This window comes from Rhinolophus sinicus, chromosome X (assembly GCF_036562045.2).
Source record: "Rhinolophus sinicus isolate RSC01 chromosome X, ASM3656204v1, whole genome shotgun sequence".
Taxonomy (NCBI): Eukaryota; Metazoa; Chordata; class Mammalia; order Chiroptera; family Rhinolophidae; genus Rhinolophus; species Rhinolophus sinicus.
In genome coordinates this window covers 18,531,422-18,554,139 of record NC_133768.1, presented here as the reverse complement: position 1 = coordinate 18,554,139, position 22,718 = coordinate 18,531,422, and the positions used below count along the sequence as shown (strand labels likewise).

At 39.2% G+C, this 22,718-nt stretch overlaps 1 protein-coding gene across 1 annotated transcript in view; it reads left to right on the top strand.

Annotated features, from left to right (window-relative positions):
* Positions 1–10,364, top strand: part of APOO (apolipoprotein O) — a 54,007-nt gene extending 43,643 nt beyond the window's left edge. Inside the window, exons 8-9 of the mRNA XM_019713813.2 lie at positions 6,983–7,048; positions 10,103–10,364. Of these exons, the coding sequence (XP_019569372.1) occupies positions 6,983–7,018 (36 nt within the window). The 3' untranslated portion in view covers positions 7,019–7,048; positions 10,103–10,364. The remainder of the gene's footprint in view (positions 1–6,982; positions 7,049–10,102) is intronic.
* The last annotated feature ends 12,354 nt before the right edge of the window (positions 10,365–22,718 follow it).

Genomic DNA, 22,718 nt, shown 5'->3' with positions numbered 1-22,718 from the left:
TTTCACTTTCTGACTCTCGTTACTTAATAAAAGCATAGGACTATTTATTGATTGTCCATTGCTAATTTGATACCCTTTCAAAATAGTCCCAGCCCCAGGTCTGAGTATCAGAGATGGAGGCCAGTTGTGGGTGTCAGGCCTCAGGGTCTTAGATGGCTCTTGTCCTGTACTTAGCCAAACACAGCCGCATGTCTCAGTAAATGTCATGTTTAGTTTTCACTAGGTGTTAAAATAATGTAACAAGATTAAATAATGTAAAATATTGTATGTAGAATGACTGTTAGAGGCCAACACAACTAAAAAAAGAAAAATGTTAATAATTCTTTAAATGGCAAAGAAATACACAAACACGTTGCTAACATGAACACTGAGCAAAGCTTCTGAAGCTGAGCTTTTAATAATTGTATTCAGGCTCTTGCTGGCTCAGCAGGAAAATGAAAGGGAAGCAGCAGTCACCACCCTGAGTAAATATGCCCTGCTTTCTCTTCCTCCATTTGACATTCCTTAGCTTCCTAAACACACTCCACTTTAGCTGTAAGTAAGTTATGTGATTTAAATGATTTAAAACTGATCATCTTTGAAATAAGCCAGTCACAGAAAGAGAAATACTGCATGATTCCACTTACATGAGGAGTCTAAAATAGTCAGTCATAGCAGCTGAGAGCAGAACGGTGGCTGCCAGGGGCTGGGGCAGGGAGACGTGGGGAGGTGTTCACTGGGTATGAAGTGTCAGTTATACAAGATGAATATGTCCTAGAGATCTGTTGTGCAACACTGTGTCTGTAGTGACTTAAAACTTGGTCAGGAGGGTAGATCTCACATTAAGTGTTCTTACCACAATAAAATAAAAATAAGGACAAAGTGGTGGGTTTTCTATAAATCTAAATTTGTTCTGAATTTGTGCTGGTTTTGCTTTCTAGTTTTTGCTGTTTAAAATTCTAAGAAAAAAGGTACCAGGCAATGAATTTTCCTTTTTCTTTTTTTAACATCATTACTTAGCAAAATGAAAAGTTAGAAATCCAGGGGGGAAAAAGATCATCTCCTTTTTTGAAAGGTGTGCACTTTTGATATCAGAAAAGGTGGACCATGCAGCATGCAGCAAGGACTCTGGAGTGAGCACACTGGGCTCCGCCCTCACCGCCCCTCCTTACAAGCCTGGAAACCTTGGGAAATTGCTCCAGAGCTCTGGGAATTGGGGGTAGTAGCTTATGAGGGCTGTTTTGAGGATTAAATGAGTTTATCCATGTGAGAAACACATAAAATGGACAAGCTTTGGCACAATCGCCATGATAGATATCACGTGACACTGTACATTTTCACTTCTGTCTGAGAAGATCACATCCCCTGATGGAAAAGGGAGCCATAGGGTTTATCCCCATTAATCAAGAGCCTTCCTACCAGTGTTTTAGTTTTTTATTGCTGCCGTAACAAATGACCATAAATGTACTGGCTGAAAGTAATACAAATTTATTAGCTCAGGCTCTGTAGGTCAGAAGCCTGGTGCTAAATCAAGGTGTCAGTAGGGCTGCAGTCCTTTCTGGGGCTCCAGGGGAGAATCCTGCTCATTCAGGTTTTTGACAGAATTCAGTTCCTTGCGCTTATAGGACCAAGATCTGTTTTGCTGGCTGACGGCTGAGGGCTATTCCCAGCTTCTAGAGGCCGCAGCATTCCTTGGCTCATAGTCCTCTTCCTCCATCTTCAAATTCAGCTGCTGCAGGTTGAGTCCTTTTTTCTTCCCATTTGTCTGACCCGGTCTTTTGCCTCCTCCTTAGACTATAGGAACCTGTGCAATTCGACTGGGCTCACTCAGATAATCCAAAATAATCTCCTTGTTGTAAAGTCAGCTAACTAGCAACCTTAATTCCAATGCCTCTTTAATTCTCCTCTGCCTTGTAAAGTAACACAGTCACAGGTTCCATGATTAGGTTGCAGACCTCTTTGGGGGGCCATTATTCTGCCTGACACATTTAGTGAACTGGAATTTCACTGGGGTCTTTAACAGGTCATTTATCCTTACCTTTTATTTCTTTATACCAAAAGTTAAGTGACCTACCACATAGCATAGGTAATGTTTATTGAGCACTTGCTGTGAGGTTGACCCTGGGTGCTAAACTCTTTGCTCACGAAGAATTTGTGAGGCAGGTTCTATTATCCCCGTTCTACAAATGAGGGAACTACACTTTGGAGAAGTAACTGATCAAAATAATTCTATTGGTGAGGGATTCAGACATTTCAGTGGGCTGCTATATACCTCAAAGGTTTGGCTGGAAATACCCCTTCAACATGGCAGTGTGTATTAATTAGAAATAAATGTTTCAATTTTGCTAATAGAAATGATCATTCATGTTCATGGACGTGGTAAGAAAATAAATTTTCTACTGTAGCCTAGCCAAATTGGCACATAAAACTGAGGATCACAGTGCTGTTGAGCTCATTCCTCTAGCCCTGTGTAGTCCAAGATGGCAGCCACTAGCTACTGAGTCCTTGAAATGTAGCTAGTCTAAATTGAGGTATGCTATAAGGATAAATTCACACCAAATTTAGAAGACATAAATATATGGTGATGGAAGGAGAACTGACTCTGGGTGGTGAACACAGTGTGATATATAGATGATGTAATACACAATTGTACACTTGAAACCTATGTAATTTTACTAACCATTGTCACACCAATAAATTTAATTAAAACAAGAAAAAGAATGTAAGCTATCTCATTTTTATATTGATTATATGTTGAAATAATAGTATTTTAGGTATGTTGGGTTAGATAAAAGGTGTTAATGACTAAAAAAACAATGAAACCCAATACATGTGAAAATTAGATTATAAGGAGACTGATTGAGTTATAAAATAGTTTAAATAAAATTATTTTCTGAAAATGCAAAAAAAAAAAAAATAATTTCTGGCTTGTGCTAAACCACAAACTGTCTTTTGAAGTCAGAATGTTGTTTTTTCTGAGGTCATGGAGGTTTCTGCCAACAGAGATCTGATTTGTAACAGGGTGGCTCAATATTTCTTTAGTGAGATATTTGACTGTCATGTTTTGTTATGCTATAAGTGATATGTAACCAAACAAGAAAATTTTCCTAGCAACAGAGTTGTTTTCCTCACCCAGAAGAATGTTTTTATGTGCTTACTTTATTCATGTCCAAAACATTAAAAAGCTTATGAATTTAGCATCTTATATTTTTGAGATTGAAATGCTGGCAAGTATAGATAATAAACTATATAAGACTATAACTAGAACTACTTGGCAAACATTATGTTAAAGTAATTCAGACCTAAAGTGTATTTAACTAGAGAACCACATAGTTTTTATGACAGACCCAGTTGTCGGATATGGTTATCTCGCTTACCTCCATAAGCCTCTTTTTAACTCTTGTTAATTACATATCTAAACTTTTTTTATCCTCATCAGGTCTCTAGCTTCTTATACCCCATTCCATTTGTTTATTCAATAAACGTTTGAATGCTGTGTGTTAGGAGGTTCTAGGGATACTGTGCCCTCATGAAGCATGTATTAGTGAAGGATTCAGACGTGAGTAAAAGATTTACACAAATCAGGAAGCTCATGGGTGCTTTCTTTGCATATGAAGAAACGGTTCTTATCTAAATCAAAAGGCAGTAGACAGGGAAAAGCCTTGATCTGAAGGATGAATAGCATTTAGCCAGGCAAAAATTGGGGTTGTTCATTCTAGGTCAAGGGATGCATTTTGCAAAGGTCTCATTCCAGGAAAGAGCTTGGCAAGTTGGAAGAGCAACAGCAAAAAGGCCTCTGAGTCGGTTGGTCTCTCCCTCCCCTCCCCTCCCCTCCCCTCCCTCCCCTCCCCTCCCCCTCCCTCCCCTCCCCTCCCCTCCCTCCCCTCCCCTCCCCCCCCCTCCCCTCCCCTCCCTCCCCTCCCCTCCCCTCCCCCCTCCGTGTGTGTGTGTGTGTGTGTGTGTGTGTGTGTGTGTGTGTGTGTGTGGCTCTGGAGGACTAGAGTAAGGCACACAGGTACTGTACCTCTGTTCAGAGCAATAAGGAGACCTGGGTATTGTATGATGATCCATCAAGCAATACATATGGCCTTGGTCATGTTCCATGGTCAAGTGGATAGGTGACCATAGAACATATCATCCAAACCAGGATACTCTAGAGAGCAAAAGGGGGCACTATTAATTATGCTGGGACAATGGGTATAACCAGTATAATTTGCACAAGCCAGGATGTATGATCCCCATGCTTAGAGACCAGTTCTCAACCACTCCAGTAAGTTGCCTGAAGTTGCCTAGAAACCATGCTCTGAAATTACAGGGTTAGTCACATTTCCTGCTTTCTCACTTTTGCCCCTCCTTCACCCATAGATAACTCACAGATGGCCACCAGGAGAACCTGCACTGAGTTTAGACCAAGAATCACAGCCCCATTGCCTGCTTAACTGCAGCCTACTGTTTTTCAGATTGCCGTCTCACGAGAGCACAGATTCTTGACGTACATCAGGTCTTACTGCCGTGTTTTTAGAATGAAAGTCTTAAAAACATATAGGAAAGAAAGTAAGGCCTTAAACATTTGGCACATGAACTTTTCCCACTAGAAACTTTCCTACATCGTTTCTCATGGATGACATGACCTAATTATATGTTCCCACATGGTGGCCAGGCAGAATGGGTGTGGTCTGATTATAACCTCTTTCAGAGTAAACATGTTTTGTGATTTGGCCCCTATGGTGGATGATGCACAGAGCAGAGTACCTACAGGAAGTATCCCAATAGGTGTCAAACCTTTAACAATGACCATGGCATTATTAGTAAAGAAACCTCACTATTGATTTGATTTTTTTTTTCATAGAATCAGCTGTTTGGCTGAATCTGTATAGTGAGAATTAATGGAGCTTTATTTCCTGCTCTGCTGTGTGCCTCAGTCACTCTCTACAGCAGGGCCCTCCAGGAGCCTTAGTAATTCCTGAAGTTTACTGAGAAAATGGGTCACTGTGCATTATAATAAAACTTAATGTTTTTTAATTAAAATTTATTGCGGTGACAATGGTTAGTAAAATTACATGGGTTTCAAGTGTACATTTCTGTAATACACTGTCTGTATATCACATTCACCACCCAGAGTCTGAAACTTAATGTTTGTATTCCGCCAAATATGGAGGACTGTCACTTTGAGATGTTCCACTATTTCTTTAGAAGTTTCACTATTTCTTTTTAAACTGTACTAATATTCTTTTTTAAAAATCCGTTTCAGGTGTACAAAACAACATAATGATTAGACCTTTATATATTTCACAAAGTGATAACCCCAATAAGTCTATTATCCGTCTGACATCATACATAGTTATTACAATATTATTGACTATATTCCGTATGCTGTACTTTATATCCCCGTGACTATTTGTTCATAGCTGACATTCAGTATTATTTTATATTAGTTTCAGGTGTACAGCGTAGTGGTTAGACATTTATATAATTTATGAAGTGATTCCCCTCGGTAAGTCTAGTACCCATCTGACATTATACATAGTTATTGCAACATTATTGACAATATTCCCCGTACTGTTCTTTATATCCCCATGACTCTTTTGTAACTACCAATTTGTACTTCCTAATCCCTTCACCTTCCTCACCCAGCCCCCCTAACTCCCCTCCCATCTAGTTCCCTGTTTCCCCGAAAATAAGACCTAGCCGGACAATCAGCTCTAATGCATCTTTTGGAGCAAAAATTAATATAAGGCCCGGTCTTATTTTACTATAAGACCGGGCCTTATATAGTATAATATAATATAATACCCGGTCTTATATTAATTTTTGCTCCAAAAGACGCATTAGAGCTTATTGTCCGGCTAGGTCTTATTTTCGGGGAAACACGGTGACCATTCGTTTGTTCTGTGTGTCTGTGAATCTGTTTCTGTTTCGTATGTTCATTTATTTTGTTCTTTAGATTCCACATGTAAGTGAGATCATATGGTATTTGTCTTTCTCAGTCTGACTTATTTCACTTAGCATAATACCCTCTAGGTCCATCTACTCATATGTTGTCACAAATGGTAAGATTTCATTCTTTCTTATGGCAGAGTAATATTCCATTTTATATATGTACCACCTCTTCTTTATCCAGTCATCTATTGATGGGCATTTTGGTTTCCATATCTTGGCTATTGTAAATAATGCTGCAGTGAACATAGGAGTGTAGATATCTTTTCGAATTAGTGTTTTGATTTCTTTGGATAAATACCCAGGGGTAGAATTGTTCAGTCGTAAGGTAGTTCTATTTTTAATTTTTTGAGGCACCTCCATACTGTTTTCCATAGTGGCTGCACCAATTTGCAATCCCACCAATAGTGCACAAGGGTTCCCTTTTCTCCACATCCTCGCCAACACTTGTTATTTGTTGATTTATTGATGCTAGCCATTCTGACAAGTGTGAGGTGGTATTTCATTCTGGTTTTAATTTGCATTTCTCTGATGATTAGTGATGCATCTTTTCATGTCTATTGGCATCTGTATATCCTCTTTGGAGAGCTGCCTACCCAAGTCCTCTGCCCATTTTTAAAATTGGATTATTTGTTTTTTTTGGTTTTTAGTTGTATGAGTTTTTTATAGATTTTGGATATTAACCCCTTATCAGATGTCTCATTGGCAAATATCTTCTCCCATTCAGTAGGTTGTCTTTTCATTTTGTTGATGATTTGCTTTGCTGTGCAAAAACTTTTTAGTTTGATGTAGTCCCATTTGTTTACTTTTCCTTCTGTTTCCCTTGCCTGAGGAGATATATCAGTAAGGATATTATTAAGAGTAATGTCTGCAAGTTTACTTCCTATATTTTCTTCTAGGAGTTTTATGGTTTTAGGTCTTACATTTAAGTCTTTAATCCATTTTGAGTTTATTCTTGTACATAGAATAAGAAGGTGGTCCAGTTTCATTTTTTCACATGTATCTGTCTAGTTTTCCCAGCACCATTTATGCTAACTACTAATATTCTTACTTTCTGTTTTACAAGTCAGGAAATGTGAAGAATTCACCTGGAAATAAGTAGACTACTCCACGCTCTGCCTGTTTTAATCAGGTAAAAAACAGGAAAACTCTGATTATTTTCAGCATTGTTAGCACCAGCCGAAATGAGTTGTCTTTAATTAATTTTATTTAATTAATTCTAAATTAATTCTAAAAATAATTAATTATAGAAGTTTCAGCTTTATATGGAAACATAAGAGTCAGGACGATATTTCATTTCATCTTTAATTTCTGGGCTTAAGTGCCATGACATATATAATCGTGTTTGTTCTTGAGATGTACCTGGGTTTTTCAGACAAGCTAGAACTTGACAGTTGCGATTTGTCTACAAAACTATTTTGAACAATTGAAAAATGCCATTATTTCTTAGGTTTATTTTTTTCAAACAACACTTCACTGTAGTAAGCACATTTTTATTCATCTAATAGTCATTCAGTAAACATTTGTTGAATGCATGACTGTTGTAGAGAAGCTCAAGATTATATAGAGATATTATCATGAGTGACAGGGAATTCATAGGTGTAATTATTCTTTCTTTAAAGATTGAATAACCAGAGACTGGAGAAATTCAGGATGATAACAGATGAAGTCAGAAAATCAGTTTGATTTCTTCTGATCTTTTACTCAATTCACTATTTATTTTCATTTGTTTAATATTTATTCATCGAATACCTGCTAAGTACAAAACACTAGTTATATTAACATTATTTTGTGTATGTATTAAAAATTATATAGTAATCATGGTACATCCATAAAGAGGAATGTTATGTATCAATAATGTTTAATTGCTTGGGAACATGTACACAATTATTAAATAGAGGGGAAAAAGGGTAGTATGATGCATTTTTAGAGGATAAAGACCAAGAAATACAACAAAATATTCAAGTAGCACCCCCTTATCCACAGCTTCACTTTCCATGGTTTCAGTTGCTTATGGTCAACTGTGGTCCAAAAATGTTAAATGGGAAATTCCAGAAATAAACAATTTACAAGTTTTAAATTGCATGCTGTTATGAGTAGTTCCATGGAATCTTGCACCGACCTACTGTGTACCGCCCAGGATGTGAGTCATCCCTTTGCCCAGCATCTCTATATTGTACCTATAGCACAATAAGATATCTTGAAAGACCACATTCACATAACTTTTATTACAGTATATTGTTGTAATTGTTCTATTTTATTATTAGTTATTGTTGTTAATTTCTTACTGTGCCTAATTTATAAATTAAACTGTTTCATAGGAAGTTTATGTCTAGGAGCAGGCATAGTGTATATAGGGTTCGGTACTACCGTGTTTCCCTGAAAATAAGACCTAGCCGGACCATCAGCTCTAACGTGTCTTTTGGAGCAAAAATTAATATAAGACCCGGTCTTATTTTACTATAAGACTTACTTATAATATATAATGTAATGTTATATAATATAATATAATATAATATAATATAATATAATATAATATAATATAATACCGGGTCTTATATTAATTTTTGCTCCAAAAGATGCATTAGAGCTGATGGTCTGGCTAGGTCTTATTTTCAGGGAAACACGGTATCCACGGTTTAATGTATCCGTTGGGGGTCTTGGGACATATCCCCTGTGAATAAGAGGGACTTCTGTATATATCTTGTTATGGTAGGACTATGGATGATTTTTATATATTTTTCTTTTATATAACTTTCTGTATTTTGAAATTTTCCACAATGAATATGAATTTTGTAATTTTTTTATGTCAATGTTACATTTATTGTAAATGATGCTGTTATTTAAAATTCATGAAAGCCCTGGGTTTGAAGTTTTTCTTTCTCAAGTTGTCTCCGTGTTTTTGGAGACCCAGAGAGTCATATAATCTTAGAATTGAAAGGGGTCACCTGGCCTGATTTCCAGCCTCAAACATAAATGCCAGAGATGTAAATAAGATCTGCCCATTGCGTTTGACTGATAGGTCTCTTCAGTCCCTTTTAAACTGTAATAGTTCCTTCTCCCTCATTTTTCCCTTGTCACTTATTTGTTGAAAACCTGGGCTTATTTGTCCTTTAGAATTTCCCATCTTGTGGTCATGGCTGAGTACATCCATTTAATGTCATTCTGTTTATTTGTTGGTTTCTCTCTTCCCTACATTTTCCATAAACTGATAGTTGGATCTGAAGGCTTAATCAGATTTAGGTTCAATTTTTTCGTAAGAGTACTTCATAGACAGTGCTATGTTTAGCTATGTTGAATGAATGAATGAACTTGCTGGGTTTTTTTAACTTAATGTATTGTGCACATCTTTCCCTTTTGGTACTTACAGATCTCTTTCATCCCCCCTTTAGCTGCGTAATAATTTACTAGTATGGACTACCATGATCTATTGAATCCTAATTAATGTAGGTTGTTTCCAGTTTGTAATTTTTAACAATGCAGTAAATCTATTGAATTCTTAGAGAAGTCCAAAACAGATTAGTAAACTGAGACAGAAAAGGTAAGCTAGTGGTTGACGTGTTTAATTTAAGAATTTTTGTTTTTTTCTTAAAAGATCAAATGAGTAGTCACTTAAAATATTTATAAACCTCTAATTACTAAGTAGATTCATTACATATTAGGAAAAAAGTTACGTGGAAAAGAGCTTGTTTGTCTTTAAATTGCTTTAAATTGTCTTTAAATTGCTGTATGCCTCATTCCAGAAAAGAATGATGGGGTGATGTGAGGAAAGGTGTACGTCAGACTGACAATGATATAATCACGTTCTCCTCCAGTAGATGGATAGAAATGTAGTAGTTTGGTTTTCAGAAGGGCTGATATATGATATGTGCTGTGCCATTTAGGCATTTTTTATTTATTCATCCATCCATCTGTTTAATTATGCTCAGATGCACAGCCAGTTGAGAATCTGAATGTAGTATTGATGAAACACAATACCTCCCTGGTTTTTAGTTGGCCCATCTGTAAAGTGGGAACAATTGCACTTTTCTCTGGCTCCTTATGAGTCTCATAGGTCATATAATGGTAATGTAAATATTTGATACAATTTCTCTCTTTAAAACTAAAGAATTTTCAAAGTGTAAAATTTTAGAATTGTTTTTATTTTTTCTGGCACATTTTCCTTATATTTTTCTTTTTCTTTCAGTTATAGGTAAACATTGGAAACTCCATGCAGTAAGCCAGTATTTCTACAGCAAAATGGCAGAGAAGTCAGTATTGAATGTAATAAAACTGGCTTTCTTCTTCAGGAAAAACTACACTAGGCCTCTTTGTTATCTTGGGTGATGCCATATTACAAGGGGACTAATCAGAAATCCTTTCACCTAGAGATAATGTACAAGCCTTAGAACTCCTTGTTCTTATGTTGCTATTTATGTACACAATTAAAATTCCAAGTTAAAAAAAAAGTTGTCTTTTTTGTGTGTGGATATTATGGAGAGTACAGTTTAAGCGTATCTGGTGCTTGTGCGGGGTGTGTGTGTGGTGTGTGTCTCTGAGTACATGCACATGCATGTGTGTGATGTGTATGTGGTATGTGTCTCTGAGTATATATGTATGGAGGGTGTGTGTAGTACGTATGTGGTATGTCTGAGTGTGCTTGTATGTGTGTATTGTGTGTGTCTCTGAGTGTATGTGTGTGTGTGTATGTGTGTGTGAAAACCATTTCTTCTTAGGGCAGTATCAGCTGGCAATCTACAGAGTCTGCACCCCACAATAGTATTGAGTTGAGAAGAGTGGCTCTGGAACTGAGAGATGACGCTTTGATAGCCTGAACAAGGAACACAACCTGTAAGTAATAGTCTGCCCCACACTGATTAGAAGACATACAAAAGAAAATAGTGACTGGGCACCCTTGGGTGCTGTTGCCTCCCAGCATATACAGAGCATCCAGCTCTTGAATGCCAGTGGGAGAGGCATAATTAAGTAGGCTCTGTCCTCTGCCAGTGGAGGAATGCTGTGTGGTTGTGTGTGTGGCTTCTCTGTATATAGGCCTTGTATTCGCCTTTGTGGCCCCTGAATGCACAGCTCATTGAACTCCATATTCCCGGGAACAGTAGGAGCCTCTTTTGATTTGTCAGCCAACCAGGAGAGATGGTGGGACAACAGTATGTGAAAGAGAAATGAGAATTTCCAAATTTCACTCAGATTTGGAAATTAACAGTCATCTTATAATAATATAGCATCAACTTAATTCCTGATTGTTGGTCTTCCAGAATTGATAGCAGTTGGTAAGATAGCAATACATAAACAGAACATGCACATGTTAGTGTTAAATACATTTGATAGGTTCAAAATGGCAGGAACGGTGCCAGCATTGTTACTGGATTAATGAGCTGAGGCAAATTTGTTCCTAGGATAATCCCACTAGTGACCCAGAAGTCTTTTATTTTCTTTTATGCTGAAATACTTGGGTTACTCTACCATTTAAATATATTAAAGCTGTGCCTAAATTATAATATCATGATAAATATACTATTATTATTTCAGGCCTTTCCCATTGGCTTGGCTTCCTACATCACCTCAAGCAAGTAGAGGTTCCACGGGTTTCCTCGTTCTTGAAATTGCTTGATCTAGAGAAGATGAAGAAATGGCCCACACTACAGCCTTCCCTGGGGACCATTAATCAAAAGATATTTGAGTGCCTTCTGACTGTAAGCTATTACTTCCCCTTTTTAACCCTTTATTCAGTATTTAGACATCTTCACTCCTTCGAGGGGGATGTTGGGGTGGGGAGATCATAGAGTCTGGTCCTAGTGGTACCTGGCCCGTATTTAGGACAGTAGAGGACTCACCTCCCAGCCAGGGTAATTCAGTTGCCCTTTATACTATAATCTTTTCCTTTTGCAGTTGTTTGTATCCAGTGCTGCCTTTTTATACTTAACTCTCTTTGCATGCCTTCCATGAACCCCAAACTGTAGGGAATATAAGATTTACGTATCATAATATCTTGCTTTTCTCTAGCTCTTCATACTTTCCAAAGTGCTATTTTATGTCTTTCCTTCCTTGGCTTATTCCTGACCTTGGTATGCTTGTACTGCTTTTCCTCTGTCCTGAGCTAATACTCTCTACTTAACATTTACACTTTTTATTGTTTCTTATGACTATTTGTCCTTATAATAAAACTGTGAGTCTCAACCCAGTTTGTGTGTAACTTAATCAGCATAGTTCTTTTTGAATAACTTTGGGGACTTTGGAGGGAATGTTCTCTGCCACGCAGAGTGATTGCAGCTCCTCCGAAGAGACAGATGTGGTGTGCTGTGTTCTGTGATACTGCGGTTGTTGGTTGGAGTCCCAAGATCATTTTTGTCAAAAATCAAGATTTAAAAGCAGTTGCTTCAGTGAGGAGAAAAAGGGGCTCGGAGCACTGAAGAATGTTTTCATCAGTCTTCTCGCCTGTTTCACCCCTTGGGACTAAATCAAAACAGTAGTGGTAAATAGAAGAACCAAGGCCAGCTGAGGGACCCCCCACCTGGGAAGTGGAGTAGCAGGTGCCTCGGCCACTGGGTCCACAGTTTTTGTCGTTAGTGCTGTGCTGGACCCGAGCCCAGTAGTGGCCCATGGAATGCAAAGCACTTCCCTGATGGATCAATGACGTGATATCCAAATGGCCTAAGAAAATTAAAAATATGGGAAAACAGTCTTGCTTGTGGTTAACTATCAGATCAATGACAGTTAACATTAGGCCATGTAGTGAATATTACTGATGTTGATTACTTTAAAGGTAAAAATTCAGAATCCTTGAATTCAGCAAGAAAAGAGACAGATTCTGTTCTCCTCATTGTCCTGTTTTATTGAATGCACTTTGCACTGATCTTTTGCAGAAGGCTTGGTATTTAGAGAAACATTTCTTTGTAACTAGCAGTATTCATGCTCATTATGTAAGCTGAAGGATTTACCCTGAGTGTAAAAGTTTTCATTTTTTAATTCAGTGCACCTTCCAGTCTAATGCAAGAACCACTGTCAGAGGGACCAGCAATATACTACAAATATACTAAACTCTCATCCAAGGTTTAATTGTAATTAAAGGTAAGTATTTGGAATAATGGCTTTGTTCACTCCTGGTTGAAAGAAACTTGCTTGAGGTTTTGGTTTTCACCCTGTGTTCCTCCTGTCTGATGTTTTGTTTCTCTTCTGATAGGTTCAAATTTCAAATCAGTAATTAGCCAGCACATAATTCTAAAGGTACAATTAGGTCAAACTCCAGACATGACCGAAGTTCAAGCTTATTTATGTTTATGAAATGATAGCAAGTAGATTTCTGGGTGGAGAAAAAGTTTGTTTTTCTAAGGCAAGCATTTCGCTATTTCACATTTTGTTCACTTAGCAGTGCTGAATGAGCCGTCTGTATTTCACATTTCAAAGCCTTTGTCTTCTCCATCCACTCTAAAGCTTTGTTGTTGGCCTTTAGCTATGGCTCTGGAAGGCAAAAGAATAGCGAACGAAGTGACTCTTCTCCCTGCCTGCCTCCCACCTGTGGAATAGTCTCCATACTCAGTATTCGCAGTTAGTCTGTAAACTCTGTTCTCTCAGGTACACCTTGGAGGACTCTCCCTTCAGTGCTGGCCTGTGTTAGGAGTGGACAGGACAGATGGGAGAAAAAGTAAAAGGCAAACATGGAGAGAAATACAGGATTCAAAGACTGTTCCCCACACTCAAAAGTGAAGACCCAGTGAATCCCTCCAATGCTTAGATGGTGCAGTACTGGGATTTTGTTAGTAACCCCAAATTCGTGTGTGGTTGGAGGAATAATTTTAAATGTTTTATTCACGACAGGGAAAATAATCAGCTTTTAAATATCAGCCATCCAGTTTATCTTCCATGTCTCTTCTAAATGATGAGAAAATGGCCTTTGGGTAATGATAGTGTCAGATAGTACATCACTTCCTCCTGAAAGCCCAGGAAGAGAAGAGGAAGGGGATTCTGAAGATGGCATTAGCTCTCAAGGTGTGAAAGGGAAGAGGGAAACAATGGGACTTGTTTGTTTTTTGCAGTAGACTTAGTGAAACTGGTTGACTCTTGAAACCCTGTGCCCATATCACACTGACGCAAATACAAATAACAAACATATTTTTAAAAATTCTAAGAAAAGCAAGGAACTTAATATGAAGTCTAATTTACTTTGTAAACTTTGGTTCCATGTGTCAAATGGGGCCCCTCCTCTAATGAATGCAATATGATATGTTTCTCCTCATTTCAAAAAGTTTTAGGTTACAGTGTGTCTTTGTATCTCTGGCATTTGGGGGATCATACCTCTGATTCATTTTCTGAATCCTCCATCAGGAAGGAAACCCTCACTTGCTCAAGAGGGAGGCTGTGATCTTTTGGGCAGCATGTTCCCTGGGATTGGAAGTCTGGTTGTTTCCAGGAAGAAAAGCAGAGGCTTCTTAGTGCCTTGTTAGCCTCACATCGCCATCGACGCTTCAGAACCGGAAGTGGCTGTGGTGCTCCCAGGGCCTTCCCTGCTTCATGCACCCCACTTGCCTCTCTAGGTGAGTGTGTGGAGGAAAATGTGTGTCCTTTCTGCACCTCCCCACTATCCTACCAGGCAACTGTGGCAGTATTTTCCACTCCTCACTTTGTGTTACTGGCTCTTTGTGCTCCTTTTGACCTAAAGATGCTTAAGTTAATAGTAACAGATTTCTTTGTGTGATTGCTGTTTTCCCCTTGGGACACCTTCTGTTCTTGTTACTCCTTTCTAGGCCGATGTGAGATTTAGGAAAAGCTTGCACCCTTGCAAAACATCTTTACCTTGTTTGTACTCCTGTTGAATTCACCACGACTCTTACATTTCTGAAGAACTGAATTTCCAGACATGAAAAACTTTTCTCTCTGACGCCTGGATCACCTTCTAGATTTCTTAAGGCCTCATACATGTTCTACCCTTGTTAGCTGACACGTGATCTCTAGTAGATGATAATCTCCTGAGGCCAGGACAGATATCTTTCTACTTGGTGTAGCCATGGTGCCGACCTAATGCACTGATGTGTACATTGCAAAATGTGTGCTGAGTGAATTCTTTAAAGTTCCAAATTGCGTTACAATTTGGTTTTAGTCGAGCCTTCGAGGGTACCCATAGGCATTGAATTTGTTTGATTGCCGCCAACCTGAGAGTATGTGTCCCTGTTTCTGACTTCCAAATCTGAAAAACAGAGGAAGTTGGGCTCAGTGCTCTGTAAAGGCCTTCAATCTTTGTGACTTTTCCCCTTTAGATTTATTAAGCACCCATTGAGTGCATAGTGTAGATATTCTGTTATGGTGGGCAAGGGGGAGAAATACAGTTTACAATTCAGATGTGAAGACAAAGCAAGTACACAAAACAATCAGAATAATTACAGGGCAGCAGCATTATAACATACAGATTAACTATATATGATCGTGATTGCAATATTGGTCTTGTGCGAAGAAGCACCCAAGGATATTTATCTAAAACACGAATATAATGTATCTAGGCAACGGATTTACGTTTTTTTGTATACACTAACTTTTTTAGAGAAGGAAGGAAAGTAATCAGAGGAAACAGGCCTGGTAAAATGGGATATTGGCTTTGGATGGATGATTTTGCTTTTACTGAGTTAGGACCTAACTCACGCTTTCTTTATGTGATGATCACTTTTTTCCCCTTGAAACACCTTCTGTCCCCAGCAAGTCCAGCAAGAGTAAGTCCAGAGTTGGGCTGTAGCTCATTCCTTAATGTTACTGCCTGTAGACAAGATTTAATGTCTTATTAGTTTCCAGTATGAATAGGAATTTAAACACCTGGCTAAGAGTAGTACCAGTTGAGATGCTGCAGGTCCTGCTTTGATGAATAGATATGTTTAATTTAAAATTAATGTTCATTTGCATAATAAGATATGCCACTGTCCTTTAGAAATCTCTTAGTAGGTTAGATATGCCACCATATAATATTTACTGTTGTAATATACATATTTTTTATTCATAGATAGGATAAACTTCAACCCACTGAAATAATGACAAATTCACAATGTTACCAGACACCAACTTTAAATGTTTCCTTAAGTAAACGTCACATTAGAACTTGAGTGAGTGCCGTGGCCTCTGTGCAGAAGAGAGTTTACATAGCAGGTCACATAGATTGTTTGTGCAAATGATTTAGTAATTTGTGGCAAACACCTGATTTATGCCTGGGAATTGGGCATTTTGGTAGTTGTTAGGCAGGGGCTGCCTATGTGACCAGCCACCAGTAAAAACCCTGGGTGCTGAGTCTCTAATGGTCTTCTCTAGGCAGAAGTATTGCTCACATGTGGCTGCATTTTTTTCTACTGGGGAAATGAACATAATGTGAAGGTGTCCGCTCCTAAGCTAGGAGGGAAAGAGCCTACAAGGCTTGTGCATGGATTTCTCCAGACTCCGCTTATGTTTTTTCCCTTGCTGGTCTTGTCTTGTATCCTTTGCTGTAATAAACCTAACCCATGAGTACAACTATGTGCTGAGTCCTATGAATCATTTTAGCAAATTGCCAAATGTGTGGGTAATGTTGGGGACCCCCCCGAAATAGCATGTTGAGATGGTATTTGTTTTATTTATGTTATGCCATCTTCCCTTCAGCTTTAGAGGAAAAACATAAATACAAGGACTGTTATACTTACATTAAATATTTCCAGGTCACAAGACATTAAAAACAGTTTTTATTCGTCTTCCTCAAGCAAAGAGAAAATAGTTTTTGAAAGCCACAGAAAACTCTAAGCTCCCTTGTTTAGACCAAATTAGTGATTGGATTTTTTTCTTGATTCTCACAATAGAGTCTTTCTTCCTTCCCTCACGCTATGGAGGCAAGCTGTTTGGGCTGGTTCATAAGTAAATAGGTCATAAACTGCACTCCATTCAAAAGTGACGTACTTATGAAAGCATTTATTTGTCCTACAGAGAGAGCACTGGCTCATTTCAAATATTGTTCTCAGCCTAGATCAGAATGCTAAAGAGCACACATTGCACATTTTGTTTTAAACACAATAGTCTGATTGTTTGTTTTTTGATGGTGCCATAAATATTTCCCTGGGAAAGCACTACCAAATAGGTAAGACTTTTAGAAGACTGTGTGGGATCATAGCCCTAAATATAACAGCTCAAACTAGAACTCTCAAAAGACAACATAGGAGTAAATCTTGGTAAAGAAGTAAATCGTGACCTTGGATTGGGCAAATGTTTCTTAGATACAACACCAAAAGCACAAGTGACAGAACAGAGAAGTTGGACTACCTCAAAATTTAAAAACTTCTGCACTGTAAACAATAATATCAAAAAAATTAAAATACAACCCATTGAGTATGGGAAATATTTACAAGTCATATATCTGATAAGAGAGTGTACCAGATAGATAAAGAACTTTTACAGCTCAACAATGAGAGTACAAATAAGCCAATTAAAACTGGGCAAAGGATTCGAACAGACCTTTTTTCCAAAAATGTTTTCCAGTTTATACAAATGGCTGATAAACACATGAAAAATAAGTTCAACATCATTAGTCATTAGGGCAATGCAAATGAAAACCACAATGAGATACCACTTCACATCTACTAGGATGGCTATCATCAAAAAGACAGACAATGCAAGTGTTGAAGAGGATGTGGAGAAAACAGCCCGGCAGTTCCTCAGATTGTTAAGCATAGAGTTATGACGTGATTCAGAAATTCCAATCCTAGGTATATACCCAAGGGAAATGAAAACACGGTTTGCACAAAAACTTGTACACAAATGTCCATTGCATCATTATTCATAAAAGCCAAACAGGAAACAACTAAATGTCCATCAACAGATGAATGGATAAACAATGTATTTTCATACACTGGACTGTTATCCAGCCGAAAAAAGGAATGAAGTACTGATACTTGCTAAACTGATGATGCTTGAAAACATTATGCTAAGTGAAAGAAGCCAGTCACATACTATATTGTAAGACCACATATTGTACGATTCCATTTATTTAAAATGTCCAGAATAGGCAAATCCATAGAAAGTAAATTAGTGATTGCTTAGGACTCTGGAGGGTGAGAGTGGAGTGTGTCAATAAGAGTTCAACTAGAAACAGAGCAAGTACCATGTTTCCCCCAAAACAAGACCTAGCCAGATAATCAGCTCTAATGCTTCTTTTGAAGCAAAAATTAACATAAGACCCGGTCTTATTTTACTATAATATAAGACGAGGTCTTTATAATATAATATAATATAATATAATATAATATAATACCAGGTCTTATATTAATTTTTGCTCCAAAAGACACATTAGAGCTGATTGTCCAGCTAGGTCTTATTTTCGGGGAAACACTGTAGGAGATAGACGAGATCAGACAATTAAGTTCGCGAACTTGTTACAACAATGTTGCTAACCTTTTTTGATATCAGAGGGATTATTCATTATGAATTTGTACCAACTGGACAAACAGTTAACCAAGTTGGCTGTTCGGAAGTGCTGAAAAGGCTGCGTGAAAAAGACGACCTGAACTTTTCGCCAAGAATTCATGGCTCTTGCATCGCGACAATGCACCAGCTCACAGGCACTGTCTGTGAGGGAGTTTTAGCCAGTAAACAACTGTATTGGAACAGCCTCCCTGATCTGGCCCCCAGTGACTTCTTTCTTTACCCAAAGATAAAGGAAATATTGAAAGGAAGACATTTTGATAACATTCAGGACATCAAGGGTAATACGACGACAGCTCTGATGGCCATTCCAGAAAAAGTTTCAAAATTGCTTTGAAGGGTGGACTAGGCACTGGCGTCGGTGCACAGCTTCCCAAGGGGATACTTCGAAGTTGACCATAGTGATATTCAGCAATGAGGTACGTAGCACTTTTTCTAGGATAAGTTTGCAAACTTAATTGTCAGACCTCATATATTGACAGATTTATTGCCAGGGATTGGCTTAGGCGTTTGTAGGGGTTAGCTAGGCAAGTCCAAAATCCATAGGGCAGGCTGTCAGGAAGAACAGGCTGGAACTCTCAGGTGTGAGCTGAAGCTGTCCACAAGTGGAATTTCTTTTTTTAAGGAGGACACAGCTCACAGTGGCCCATGGGGGATCGAACCTGCAACCTTGGTGTTATTAGCACCGAGCTCTAACCAGCTGAGCTAACCGGCCACCACTAGTGGAATTTCTTCTTCGACGAAACTTCGGTTCTGATCTTAGGCCTGTCGACTGAATCAGACCCACTTTTTAAAGTCAGCTGATTATGAACTTGAATCGTATCTCAACCTTCACAGCTGTACGTATGTTAGTGTATGAGCACGTGGGAACTGTAGTGTAGCCAACCTGAGACACAGAACTGACTGGTGGGTCCAGCTGTGGAGGGCGAGTAGCTGCTGACAGGTTTCTTTTTGAGGTGATGAAAATGTTCTAAAATGGCGATGGTTGCACGATTCTGTGACTACGGAAAACTATTGAATTGTATACTTTAAATGGGTGAATTGTGTGGTTTGTGAATTATATAGTATTTGTAAACCTGTGTTCGTAACAGCACTATTCACAATAGCCAGGAGGTAGAAGCAACCCAAATGTTTATCAAGGGATGAATGGATAAATAAAATGTGATACAGCCATACAACGGAGTATTACTCAGCCTTAAAAAAAGAAGGAAATCCAAAACAAATAAAAATTTAAAAAAGAAATCCTGTCACATGCTACAATGTGGATGAACCTTGAGGACATTATGCTAAGTGAAATAAGCCAGTCACAAAAGGATAAATAAATATTGTGTGATTCCTCTAATGCGAGGTAACTAAAGTAGTCAAATTCATAGAAACAGAAAGAATGGTGGTTGCCAGGATTTGGGGGGAGAGGGAGGTGGGGAGTTCTTGTTTAATGAGTATAGTTTCAGATTTGCACAATGAAGAGTTCTGGAGATCTGTTGCATAACAATGTAAATATACTTAACTCGGTTGAACTGTGTATTTGGGACTGGTTAAGATGGTAACTTATGTGGTTTTTTTTTTAATCACAATTTAAAAAATGAAAGGAAAAAAAAAGACTGTGTCCTGCATTGCCCGAGTAGCACCCCTTTATCTGAACTCTGTCTGCCCTGATACCCTGTTCTGTCCTATACAGTGTTGTATATAGTCTCTGAAATGAGAATGAGGGAATTTCTCAAAATGTAATCAAAATGTAATTAGGGAGTTCAAGTGACACTGGCTCAATTGTTTTTCTTTGTGGTTTATTTAATTTCATTAACCAATTTCTAGGAAGCTGATGATATTTATAGATGGTGAGTTTGCAGGATAGAAATTGAGGTAGAGTTGTTTACATTCATTTTTTCTAATTAAGACAACTGGTAAAGGCAACTGAAAATCTGGTCTTGAATGATAGAAATGTGGCTGCGTGGCGCTTTTCTGAGTTTGATGGACAGCAGGGGCGTCCTCTTCAGGGAAGTGACACAGAGCCCAGACCTGTGGTACCCGCCCTGCTGTATTCTGAAACTCTCTCTGGCCCCAGTTTCAGGTTTTGAGTGGGGAAGTAGAGCAGCTCCCAGCTGAAGCATTGAATCAGGAAGTATTCCCACTTCCTGGTTTACCCCTTTCCTCTCTAAGATCTACTGCCACTTGTCACAGTTGACAAGATTCATCCAGAACTGGTGAGGCCAGGCAGGCTGGAGGCCTTGTTCCTTCTGACAGGAGTGCCCTCGCCTCAGTTGGTCCAGAGGTTCTCAATCAAATGCTTTGGCCCCCCAGGCAATACTTGACAATGTCTGGAGACATTTCGGTTGTCTCCAATGCTCAGGACAGCCTCACAGCAAAGAATGACCTGACCCCCAATGTCACTAATGCTGGGGGTGAGCAGCCCTGCCCTGGACCTTTGCAAAACCAGCTCCTTATCATCCAGATCTTGACCTAAATCCATGTTTGGTTAGGTGGGTTCTGATCAGCCAGCGTAGGTAGTTGCATTTTCCTTGTTGCACTACCACTGTATTTTGTCTCTTTTACATCATCTTCCCGCCCAACCTTTCCCCATGTACAGTATCCTGACAACTAACATAAATTCCAGAATCTGCAAAGATTAAAGTCCTTGTTCTTCCTCACGGCTGTATCCTCAACTTCTTGCATAGTGTTTGGGGCTAGTGAGATGCAATCCATATTTGTTTCATCAATGAATGAAAAGGATTTAACTTACTCTAGTAACTCAGCCTCCACCCTCCACCTGTGAGAGTTTCAGCCCTGCCGTCGAGGTCACCAGTCCAGATCATGCCAGCTCCTCTTTCTCTCTTAGTCCTGAAGCCTCTGGCCCCTTTCTGCTTCCCCAACTCCTCCTACCATGGTGGGAACAGGGGAAGAGTGAAACTTCTGGGTGAATGCCCTGGGGGAAGCAGACCTGTGGGACTCAGGGGAAGTCTCTGTAGCATTTACCATCAGAGGAGTGGGGGAGAGATAGGATCATGGGAAATAAAAAAGCTAAATAGAAAAGGGTGGGGTGGGGGAGTCCGAGAGTACCTGGCCATTCAACATTTTAGAGTGGGAAAGAAAGGAACTAACATTTAGTGAGTGCCTTTTAGGTGCAGGGCAAAGTAATGTCATTTAATTCTTTTAATAGTTCTGAAATGAGGACACTGGTCCGGCATGATCAAAAAACACATCTAAGGCCACACAATCAGGAAGTGGTAGAATGAGATTTAAATCAAGGGTTGTATGATTCCAAAGGTCATGCATGTTAAAGTCTTTGGGGAGACCAGATAAGATGAGTTCTATACTCAAAGGAGCTTCTAATGTGGAGGGGAGGGCAGGCAGGCCCACAAATTAGCATATGAAAGTTATAGCAGGTATGACCAGCTTGGAGGTACAAGTGTCACTTCCCTGTAATAAAATTAATTGCTCAAACACCCACATACCCAAATTAGTAGGCAGTCCAGTATTTCTCTCTCCCTCTTTCTCTTCTCCCACCCCACACACACACTGCCCCCCACCAAATTGTGTGCAAGGGGTTTACAAGGTCTGAATTGATAGGTCCTAAGTGACTCACACACACGTGGTCATTACCACCTGGTCACTACTGAAATTGTCATTGTAAGTGGTGGTCCAAAGTTACTATTTATATTCCTATAGCTGATTTATACTCATGGATTCAGCCACTGCTCCAAAGGGGGTCCCCATGCCAAGGTTGTTGCAGCCTCAGGCACGTACCACCAAACCTGCTATGATCCTATATGGCCACAGCAATATTTCTGGTTCCACATGTTCTTGTGGAACCTGGCCATCCCTCCCACCAAGAGGTGGACTAATTCTCCTCCCTTTGAATGTGGACTGACCTTAGTGACTTGTTCCTATCAAATTAGAGGCAGCAGAAGTAACACTGCGTGACTTCTCAGGTTGGGTCATAAAAAGTGACGTGGCTTCCACCTGGTTGCCTCGCTATGCTCACCCTCGGAACCCAGTCACGATGCTGGGAGGGAGCCTCCCATAGGGAGGCCACGTGTTTGTGTTCCACTGACAGTTCCAGCTACTCTGTGAGCAGACAGTCAGCGTCAACTGTCAGACATGTGACTGAGCCAGCCTTCAAATCTTCCAGCTTGAGACATAGAGGAGCAGCAACAACCTGTCCCTGCTGTGCCATACCAGAATTGACAACGCACAGATACCCCCGTCTTCCTCATTTTTAAAGGCCTAGCCATAGGTCAACCTTGGTGTAACCATTCTGTTGCCTCCTAGGGAGAAGTATTCTGTTTTGCCTTTATTTTGACATAATGTTCATCATATATTAAAGCTACTTGTGTCTTCCTCTCAGGTGAACTGTGAGCTGTCTTAGAGGATGGCCCCACACTGTGCCC